Source organism: Malus sylvestris, chromosome 8 (genome assembly GCF_916048215.2).
Source record: "Malus sylvestris chromosome 8, drMalSylv7.2, whole genome shotgun sequence".
Taxonomy (NCBI): Eukaryota; Viridiplantae; Streptophyta; class Magnoliopsida; order Rosales; family Rosaceae; genus Malus; species Malus sylvestris.
The window spans coordinates 4601044-4611801 of record NC_062267.1 but is presented as its reverse complement, the minus strand read 5'-3'; the positions used below and the strand labels follow the sequence as shown (position 1 = coordinate 4611801).

General features: G+C 38.9%; 1 protein-coding gene across 3 annotated transcripts; it reads left to right on the top strand.

The window, feature by feature from the left end:
- Nucleotides 1-4211: 4211 nt before the first annotated feature.
- LOC126631851 (CST complex subunit CTC1) lies at nucleotides 4212-10534 on the top strand. 3 transcript variants are annotated; one of them, XM_050302036.1, is made up of 17 exons: nucleotides 4212-4855; nucleotides 5231-5385; nucleotides 5482-5600; nucleotides 5679-5753; nucleotides 5875-5953; nucleotides 6049-6111; nucleotides 6193-6270; nucleotides 6433-6630; nucleotides 7006-7110; nucleotides 7247-7525; nucleotides 7712-8173; nucleotides 8268-8849; nucleotides 8936-9027; nucleotides 9139-9370; nucleotides 9495-9609; nucleotides 9778-10112; nucleotides 10200-10534. In XM_050302036.1, exons 1-17 carry the CDS (start codon nucleotides 4276-4278, stop codon nucleotides 10371-10373), a joined length of 3723 nt encoding a protein of 1240 aa, XP_050157993.1. In that variant the 5' UTR covers nucleotides 4212-4275; the 3' UTR covers nucleotides 10374-10534. The 3 variants fall into 3 exon arrangements, with proteins under 3 accessions (XP_050157993.1, XP_050157992.1, XP_050157994.1); XM_050302037.1 differs by lacking the exon at nucleotides 4212-4855 and adding an exon at nucleotides 4926-5124; XM_050302035.1 differs by having other exon boundaries at nucleotides 4212-5385.
- Nucleotides 10535-10758: the final 224 nt, after the last annotated feature.

Here is a 10758-nt window from a genome sequence, read left to right as displayed (position 1 = left end):
GTCTTCATGGAGCACAACCACTTTTAGGTTTGATGTTAATGCTTCAAAGCTTTTCTTAAATTTGCCTTTCCTCCACTTGAACTTTTCAAAAAGCTATTTTTGGTGACTTTGGATTCATGGAACATGCCATTTTGACGTCCTCTGTACTTTGGCCCAAATACTTCTTACTGGGGGCCATGCTATGTGACACCCATATGAACAATACTATTTCTTCCTCTTTTTCCAGAACATCATTTGAAGAATGGAGCAACAACCAAAGATAAAGTGTCATCATGAGCTGGACATTTCTTCTTTCAACTAGTATAAAAAAGAACTTGTCATTATAGAAAATAGTTTCCTCCTAATTGTTCTCCCTTGTGGTCAACGAGGGTTGTTGTTTATGTTTGTCTTCTCGTGAGATTACCATAGTCTCTTCTTCACATACAAAAGACGTGAGGCATCCTCCCTCCACATTATTTCTTTGTGAAATAATATGATATTCTTGAGTTCCTAGTGTAATAGAGCGCACATCAACTTGTAAAAAAAAAAGTCTTTGAAATGGCTTTTCCCTTTTGATTTTCACCTGAGTGCCTTTCCCAAGGGAAGGTTGATAGCAGGTATTTTCCTTTTCTGTGAACTTGGGACAACTTGAACTCTTTTAGGTCACATAGGACTTTATGTGCTGAAAAGAAGACCACATCCACAATTTTTATTTACTTTCTATGTAATAAAAGCCTCTTTTGTATTTTTGGCTGAAGCTATTTCTTCCTTTTGAGTTTTAAACTCGTTTTTTCCCTTTTCCTTTGCAGTTTCTTTCTTTTGACAAATTTGTAGAGAATTATGCTTAATATTTCCTCTGATTCCTTCACGGGATTTATCCCACAAGGGTTTTGTTCAAAGCATCCCTTTTTTTATATATTCTTCTTTTGAACTTTCAATCCCACTTAACATGGAACTTTAAACCCATTTGTCCCGAGTTTATCTCCAACTTTGTCAGCAAGCTAATGATGACTAATATTGATGACTTAGTCATAAAGATGATTAATATTTAAGTCATATGAGTTACTAAGGCGGTAGCATTTGGACGCTTCTTTTTGGTTTACATCCACTTGTTGTCTACTTGCTCTCCACGTGCTAATTTCGGTGCTCAGCATAAGCATAAAGGATAAAGAAAGGCTTTGCCTTTTGGTGCATTAAATCAAAGAGGAAGGCCTTTTTAATTGAACTTTTTAATTCCAATGCCACGTAAGTGGCTTTCCTCATGGTGATGACGATCATGATTTGCCGTCTTTTCACCATTTTCTAATAATATTTTGACCCTTTTTCTAGGGAATCGTATGCATGGCATCCCGATTTGTTTGCTCTTCATCACGTGCTATTTGCATTTCCTTTCTTCATGGAACTTATGAAAGCTCCGAAGACTTTTAAGAAAATTGCACCGAAAAGCAGCAACATGTTTTAATATTTAGAGTAGTGATCATTATATGAGGAAGGCAACAATGCTCTTTGTTCTTGCTACGAACTCCATAGAAGCGATAAGAAAACAGGGAGTCGTTTGTGCAGTAGATTTTTGAGAGCCTTATTTTGACCTTTAAACAGACTTTTTGAACCTCATGCTATACTGGTTTCCTTCAATTAATCCTTCTACTATCATCACATTGAGGGTGATCAACAAAAGAAAGAGAACAATTCATTTACAGCAAGCCTTCTATGTATCCATGCGCGCATCGTCCCTTTTTCTATAACTCCTGGCTGCCATGAGATGCTTGTTTGGTCCCAAAATGAACTCTTATGTGGCCTATTCTTTCTCGCTGTCCGTGACCAATGACGACAATAATTGTCCGTATGAATCCATGAGCTTGCCACCTGGATCATCATGCTCAGATTTGTGCGGTGGTTGTGTAACGGCGACGTTGAAGTGGCTGGTGTTGTCCTTGGCTTTGTCTTCCGTTTGACATCAGAAGTGGTGATGCAAATGTTGCCTTCTTTAACTTTTTCACACTGACCACCGCTGCCACCTTTTTATTCGAGCCTCTGTCGAATTTATTGATGGTCTGGACCCGCGTGCCCAACTACATCGCTTGGTTCACCGTCCTCCGATTGTGGATTACACTGCCCTTGGGCTTTTTTTCGGATGACTGCCGAAGACAACTGTTGAAGAACGGTGGTGTTGCGGTGTTTGGTTGCAGTTCTAGAAATCTTTAATTTTGAGAAGACAGAGCATGGTGTTGGGACACTCACGGAGCTTTCAGGGATGTGGTAGTTGATGACAGAGTGAGTAAGATGTGGGCGTAACTACTTTGGACTCAGATATACGGTTGTGATGGCGGTTGTTCCTTGAGAGTTCATGTGGCTTTCTTTCTTAGTTAGACCGTTATGCATATCACAATCAATTCAAGAATACGGGGAAGCGTGCTTGTCCTTGAAGATGCGATCACGGCTGTTTGACTTTGACACAAGCTCGCATGTTGTAGGGCGTTGATGACGGTGAAGGCACAACGACGGTGGTGTTAAAGCCATTACAGCGTCTTGGATTTGATTGGAGGATTGACAGCAGCAGCAGGGAGCGAAGCTCTTGTGTGTTTTTGTTCTCTTCAAATTTAGGTAGAAAGAAAACATGTGGTTGCTGCCATTTTTAGACTGTTTCGTGTTGTTATTGCAAGTATAGAAGAACGCAAGGGTTGCTAGCGTATAGATTCTTTGCTTACCAAAGTTTACTCAAGAAAACACCTACCTGCAAAACAAAATTTATGGAAAGAAAATGAAAAGAAGAGAAACATAGGTTTTGTACCTTCTAGTGGTTGTTTTTTGTTCGTTCTCCTTCCTTGAAAGACTTGGTTCAGATTTCTCTCTCAATTTCTCTCCCAATTTTTGCAGAGTCTCCCTTTCTTCTTCTCTTTGTGTCATCTCCCTTGATGCAGTTAATGCCTATTTATAGGCATCCTAGGAAGGCTCTAGAGTTTGTTACGTGGGGGGAGATGAAGGCCATGACCTCCTGCCACTTTCTCTTAACCTCTCCCATCAACTGTGCAGTTTTTCCACGCCTTACAGAAAAATAGGAGACCCTGTTGCATGTTACTTCCCCCTTTTGTAGGAAGAAATACATATTTTTTTTCTTTTTCTTTTTATTTTATTTATGGATGTTTATCTGTATGTAAAACTCATCCTCATTTTTTTTGGGTTGGATTACATCTTTGTTTTGCCTTGTAGTTTGACCCAATTTGTATGGACTCTATTTTTATATATGTTATATATTTTTGTTGTTCAACACCTTAGTGTAAAAATATCAATGTACTCAAAATAAAATAAAAAACACTACAATCGACTAGTATTCCTCCACTCTTTTGGATAAATATATAATTTATTTAAAAAGATCAAAAAAGACAAATTCAATATCAAATTAGGCTGCCCATTGTGTGGCTTAGCCGAACTCTCAATCTCCTTAGTGTAAAAATATCAATATACTCAAAATAAATAAATAAAACACTACAGTCGACTAATATTCCTCCACTCTTTTGGATAAGAGTATACTGCCGATTTGCCCCCTGAACTATCACCCAACTTTCGATTTCCCCCCTGAACTTTTTAATTGGAAAATTAAGGACTTAAACTAATTTTTTTGGCCAATTTGCCCCCTGCTGTCAATTTTTCATTCATTCCATTCAAATTTTTGTTAAATGGAAGCATATGCACAACATGTGTGGGTAGTTCGGTCGCTTCATTCTTTAAAATAATTGAAAACCTTAGATTTCTAAAATATAAACCTATGCAAATATGTATGATTCTATAGCTTTTGTATCTAAATGTCTAGTGAAATGACACTTTTGTCCACAAATGAGAGTTACGTGGTTTGCACATGATAAGAGTTAACGTTAATTTGGATGAAATCTATGAAAAACTAACTGTAGGGGGGAAATTGGCCAAAAAAAATTAGTTTAAGTCCTTAATTTTCCAATTAAAAAGTTCAGGGGGGAAATTGAAAGTTGGGTGATAGTTCAGGGGGCAAATCGACAGTTTACTCTTTGGATAAATATATAATTTATTTAAAAAGATCAAAAAATAAATAAAGTATAACAAAAATCAAGGATTCATGGTTTAAAATGTTTGCATTTGCATTTGAGTGGATTTTCTGCAAAAAAATCCCCAATATTGTTAACGTGACGCGTGTTTCCAAAGTGAAACGACAAGTCGTTGATGGGGTTTACAAAGACCTTCGTTCCCGCTCCCGCGCGCCCCCACTGCCTCTCTCACTCTCTCTCCTCCGAAAGAGCTCTACAGTTCTCTCACTCCTCGTCAATGGAAAATGTGAGAATTCTCACAGTCGCAGAGCTACTCGCGCGCGGCCGTCCCCTCACCGCCACGTCCTCCATCTCTCCCAACTCGAACCAAAAGTCAAAGCTCCCCACGCGCTCCGTTCCCACCCACTCAAACCCTAGCCCCAATCCCAACCCTAGCCCTAAGTTTCTCACTCCTCTCGACCACTTCGCCGTCATCGTCGGAACCCTAGCCCTCCCCACTACCACCGCTGCATCCGATTCTCGGTGCTCCTACAACACTTGCTTCCAATTCTCCGACGGCTCCGCCGCTTCCATCTGCTGCGATATTCTCGATTTTGACGCTCGGATTATCGGGAAGAAAATCAATGTTCTCGCTTGGAATTTCATTCCCTTGAAACGCAGCGGCGGGTTCTTGGAGATTATCAGATGGAGCTTTCAAGATTCCAATGGCGGACTACGTCCCTGCAGTTCGAATTTTATGTATGTTCCTCTGGCTCTAGGCTCTTCGACTGGCCACGGAGATGGATCCAGAGCTCGGCATGGTATATTCGGCGCATTGGATTCGGTTAGCCCTTTGTCCAATGTTCCGTGGACAGCCGGTGAGAACAATTCGAACACCAATAAGGCTTTGGATTCGAGCCATTCCTCGAATTTCCGAGGCTTTTTACTCCAATTTATGGTCTGTGAGTGTAAATTTTGTAGTTCAAAGGAATCAGTTCTGGCCCTGAAGGATTCAGTTCGAGGGAAAGATACACATTCTTTTACCAAACCAGTGTTTGTATATTGTTCCGGTTCTGCTTCATGTTGGCATCCTGTATTTACGAAACTTGTAGGAAATGTTGTTGCTTTTTCGGGCTTGAAAAAGAAGGTGGTTTTTATAGGAAAGAAAGAGTCTAAACTAATGTATGTAACTACGGAAACTTCTGCATTGCATCTGCTTAGATTGTCCAAAAACTGGTTGCTGAAATGTGCAGCTGTTACAAAAGGAGAAGGTGAATGTGGCACGTATAGAGGGCTAGTCAAAGGGGTGTATATGCACGGGATGGTTGTCGAGCTGGACAATGAGGTGTGGCTTTTATTAACTGATCAACTGCTTACTCCACCACATAGTCTAAGGGCGGGTGCTCTCGTAAGTCCTATAAATTTTGTTCCTTTCCTGAACTCGAAATATTTTGATCATACTATTTGCCTATGTATTTTCGTTTAATTCTTGGCTTCTCTATAGGTTACTGTGAGAAATACCCATTTTGTGAATCCCAGATTTTCCTGGACAAGAATGCTTATACTTGGTGCTTGCTTTAAGACTAGTGTTATTGTGGAATCTTTCTCTCCATTGGAAACTGGGTAAAGCCATGTCTTTTGAATTGTACTTGAGATTCCCTGAAATCCATGTTCACAAAGTTATCTAATTGTGAGCTGCAGGTGTCATGTACTTTTACATTCACAGAGTTCGTTGGAGAAGTTCGTTGAGTCCTTAGCATTTTCTGCCAGATTATGGTATTGGTTTCGGTGATTTCTATATTGTGTGTTTGGATGGGAAATTTTGTGGTTTGGTGTTCAATGTTTAGAGTATATTACTTTCCTGTTTGGTTTACCAAGTTAGATGGTTGGGTTTCAGGGTATTGCTTGTTGCCACATGTTTCCGGAAAAAGTTTGCTGGTATCTTATCTGAAAAGGAGATTTTGGGAACAAAATATGTAATTTACTTCTGAGCTGGAATTCTTGTTTTCTTGCATAGTAGTTGTTATGTTATATCTAAAAGGTGAGTTGGATGGTTGGAAGGTGCTGCCAGAAGGAAGGGTTGGTTCAGACATATGCTAGTTCACATTTCCCTTCTTCGATGCATAAAACTCGGGTAAATTGGTTTTGCTTAGGTAGAAACAAACTTAGTCTTTTTAAAATTTCTGTCAAGATCTTAAATAGTTTCTTTTTGCAGCATGGAGTATTTACAGAACTGTGCAACCATGATTCATGTGTCTGCAGTTGTGAACCATACATTGGCAACCTGAATTTGGTATGTCCATGGCCAGAATCATTTATGCAATCCACTTTTGCGTTGACTTGCTCTGTTTTATATTGGTACATTCGATCTAATATAAAATTTTCAATTTCTTATGGTTTTTTGGTGTTAGGTTAGTACTGAAAAGTAACTTTCATATTCTTTTCTTAAGTTCAGGTGGTGCCCTTATCTATTTTCATTTGCCGTTGTGAGGCCTTATGGATGAAAGCAGTGCAGTTGGAAAGTAACTGTGGAAATTTTCACGATAACAAGAAATATAGCCTTCAGTTCTGTGAAGGAACATCTCATGTTCAGTCAGTTAGAAAGATTTTTTCAAGTGAAGATCTAGGTGTAACTTTGATTGGAAGTTTGAAGGTTCGTGGTTGGTTTTGTATTTCCTAATGTCTTTAGTAATACTGCTGATACATTTGCCAATTATCTAAACTGTATTTGAGTTTTTACACAACAACAATACATGATAGTATCTGAATACAAAATGCTGGTGAAGTAATCGAAAGGTGTAGGTCATTGTGACAGAATATGATTTACTATATTGACACTCAATGTTCAGGTGTTAGCATTAAAGAGTTGAATCTCATAAAAACAAAAAAGCAATTTTATAGTCCAAATCTGCACAACTTTCGTTGTTTTACCATCTCTATCATTGTATAATACTATAATGTATGTGTAATTCAACAAATTATATTTATTGCAGTTGATTTATTCTTCATTTCATATTCGATTATACAGACTTCTCCATCTTCTGGAAGACTGCAGTTGGTTGATGCAACTGGGAGCATTGATGTTCTTGTACCAGACCTTCCATCAACTCAGGATGCCAGTAGGATATACAAGGTCGTGATTGACAATAGTGTTACCACTCATTCTCCATTAGAAATAACCACCTTTCTGGAATGAGATAGCTATTGATCGGTACATGTCCAATAAACCTTTTGTATCTGGACTCACTTAGTTCTGTTTGGCTTTCCAGGTAGTTGACTACAGTCTTGTTATTGAAGGAATGCCCCGGTCTGAGGATTGTACAGGATTGCTTGACAGTGATTTATTTTCATGCAGAAACATCTTTCATCTGATACCGTTGACAAGAAAGATGAACTTAACAGTTTATGTTTACTTTTGCCTGAGGAATTCTATGTGCAGAAATCTTCCCTTTTATCCTTGTACTGGACTTGGAGAAGATTTGAAGAGACTTGAAAGTGAAACGTTTGACCTGCTTTTGGTTACCCACAAATTTCCGGTTCTACAGAAGGTATATTCAAAATTTGGCCTTTTAAATAATTTCTGTAATGTTTTTAAAGCTGCGTCTATGAGCTCCATGTGTGTTTTCACAAACCCCAAAATGGAAGAGTGGGACCTTAATAGTAGACGTGGCAATGCGAAATGCTTTCTGTTTTCACTCTACTTATCAGTTATCCATTTATATGAATTTTAACAGTTTTCAGGTGATTTGGTGATAGCGAACCCTTCAAGTATGTTTGTGGAGGCCATAATCTTGCCTTGGAAATTATTGTTTTCTGGAAGTGATCAAATTTCATATCCAACTAAGGTTTTAGGGGATGATCCGAAGAATTCCATGGAACCTTCTCCCAAGAGACGGAAGGTTGATCACTCATCAAGCAGGGGTTCAAGTTCCAGTATAATAGGCACTTCCAGTGAGCCAACCAGAGAACTGAGTTCTTGTTCTATTTACATGGAATCTAGTGAGAAACAGAGATATTGTGACTTGAGTTCTCGTAAGATATCTTGTTCAGCTATGATTAGTGGAGTTAACAGTCACAGTCTAGGTTCAGTTATCTTGCATTGCACAAGTGCCAAATCAAGTAATGGCGGCTTTTCCAGACAAAGTGGACAGAAGGTATTGCTGGAGTTTACATCTGAAAGTTTTTACAAGTATCAGGTATGCCAGATTTCTCCTTTTCCTGGTTAGTAGATGCTTGAGTAAATAATTTCGTAAAATAACTTGTACTAATTTTTATTTTCTTACATTTCAGTTGTTGCAGATTGGTTGTTATTATATGGCAAAGCATGATGGAGAAGATTCCTTTTGTAATCTCAGGGATTCTAGCTTTTCGAGCAGTGATTATATTCATATCCCTTCCAAGACCCATCTGTGGAGCCTTTTATTTACTCCTGATGAGAACTGTCAAAATAGTTCATCAAAAAATCTTCCATTAGATAATTCTCTGATAAATGATGAGGTGTCTGAAGAGCGTGATGAAGTACTTCTTCAGATGTCCCCTGGAAATGTTTCAGATATATCTCTCTGTCTCCCTGAAAATGCAATCGGTTTTGGAGAGGTAATCCTGACCGAATTGGAAGAGGGCCTGATCAAACCAGTCGTGACACATGAAGAGGTTTTAATGACTCCGCCTCTTCTGTCACTTGATTTGAACTGCCTATTTCCTCAGGGAAATCTATCATCTTTGTGTGGGCAAGTGGTTGCTGTTCATAGTGTTGAAGAGAATTCTGTCGATTCATTTTTGAACTATCAGAACATTGGTGATCCTCTGCAGCTGAGATTATTGCAGAGAGATACGAGCAGCTGTATTCACGTTTTGGTGGACCATCAGATTGTAATTCTCTTCTCCTAGTTGTTAACTCCTTATTAAAATAAGATAAAATAGTGTGCCTATCTCATTTTATCATTTTAATCAAATAGGTAAGGCTATCTGGTTCTTGGAGTAAACATTCCTTTCCTGTCGGGTTTGGACCTGGTGTGGATGCAACGTTTCACCGGGTTCTTGAATTGCGGTATGCAATCTAATTAGTCTTTTCAAACATAATTAATTATCGGTTCACTTATTTAATGTTGCACTGCTATATATTAGTTTGACGGCTTGATGTCTATTCTTTGATTTCCAGGGGGCAAAATAGATGGATGTTGACATCTGCATCATTTATTGTAATCAATTCCATAAGGGCAGTATGCTTTAACAAAAATTCAGTAAGGGTAGTCAATGAATCGTGCAGTGACAAGCGCTCCGGTCCTGCTTCATACGTTCAGAATGATGGGCCTCTAGACATTGTTTCTTCAGGTTTGATTTCTGAGTTGGTACAGTGCTTGGATTCAAAGCCAATGCAGTTTCATTGCAGGGTAAGTCTTATATTGTCTTGTTTCTCTTTACGATTGAATCTTTTATCTCCTTTTCTGCTTTTCACAATCGTGTTCCTGGACGGATGAAGCTTATTCTTGTGTATCAACATTGGCCATCGAACAGGTTGTTGCTATCCATATTGTGGTTTTGGAGAGGAAAATTAGAAATGCCAATTATCAGCCTACAGATCACTTCAGGCCATATCTTGTCAACATCCCGCTTGCTGGTTTTGTTTTGGGTAATCTGTTTCTTTCTTCAGAAAGATGATCATATACAGCATTTTCGGCGTTTTAAAGTTTAACACTCCGTTCTACATGAATTCAATTTGCTATCCTTGTACTTCTTTTGGACTTGTCTTGTTTCCTTGTTCTAGTTTATGATTCTACTTCTCTATTCTTACGTGCAGACGACGGCTCATCCCCATGTTGTTGCTGGGCTAATTCCGAAAGAGCAGCAACCTTGCTAAGGCTGTATGAAGAATTCCCAGTGTCGGCTTTCGATACCAGTGGCTGGACCTTCAAGTGGATGAGAAAAAACAACAATGCATCTAGTGCCACCGTCTACCATCTTGATAGAATTTTAAAGAACCATGACCGGATTACAGTGAAGAACTTCGGATCAATGTTTGAGTCTTCCTATCAAGATCTCACTGTCTCTGTGAGTTCAGAAAACGCCCTCAGCAGCTACGACGAAAACCTCTTAAAGTTCATAATCTTTCACGCTTGCTTCAGCAAAATTTGGGTGAGTTAGGAACTGGTTCACGCAGTAACTCTTCACTAAATGGCTCAATTATCAACTGCTTACGATGCTTCTGCTTCGACTTTGCAGACGATTGTCGGGAGGACGATGGATTCGAATGCAATCGAGCGGTTGAAGACGGCGAACGTTTTGGAAACGGAGGCGTCTGTGCATTCCATGCAACATGTTTGGGCCAGAGAAGTACACTACACAAGTCCTCTCACCGAGGCCAGGAATGTTTTACAACAACTGCTCGACGGGTGATTGTAAAATGTCAAGACCAAATTTTTGATGTTCATATAACTCCATATATTATATCTCCCTTTTCTAATTCGTTTTACGAATTTATACGTATATCATATATTTTCTTAAAATTCAGCCAAACACATTTTAAAGAAATCTCAACATTAGCATTTTTCAGAAAACGCCTTTGCCTAACGAGAGTAGGTTTAAACTTGCCTAGACGCGGTCGAGGTGGGCCTGAGAAGTTCAATTGAGCGTCTATTTTGTTTAAAAGTTACCGAAATCTAAAAAAAATTTAGTCGAAATCAGCAACTTCGTTGCGAGTTTTGTCACTTTAAATTGAGCCACTTTTGTTAATGGTTATCTCAGCATATTCTTTTCTGTTAGACTTTTTGTGTTTTAATAT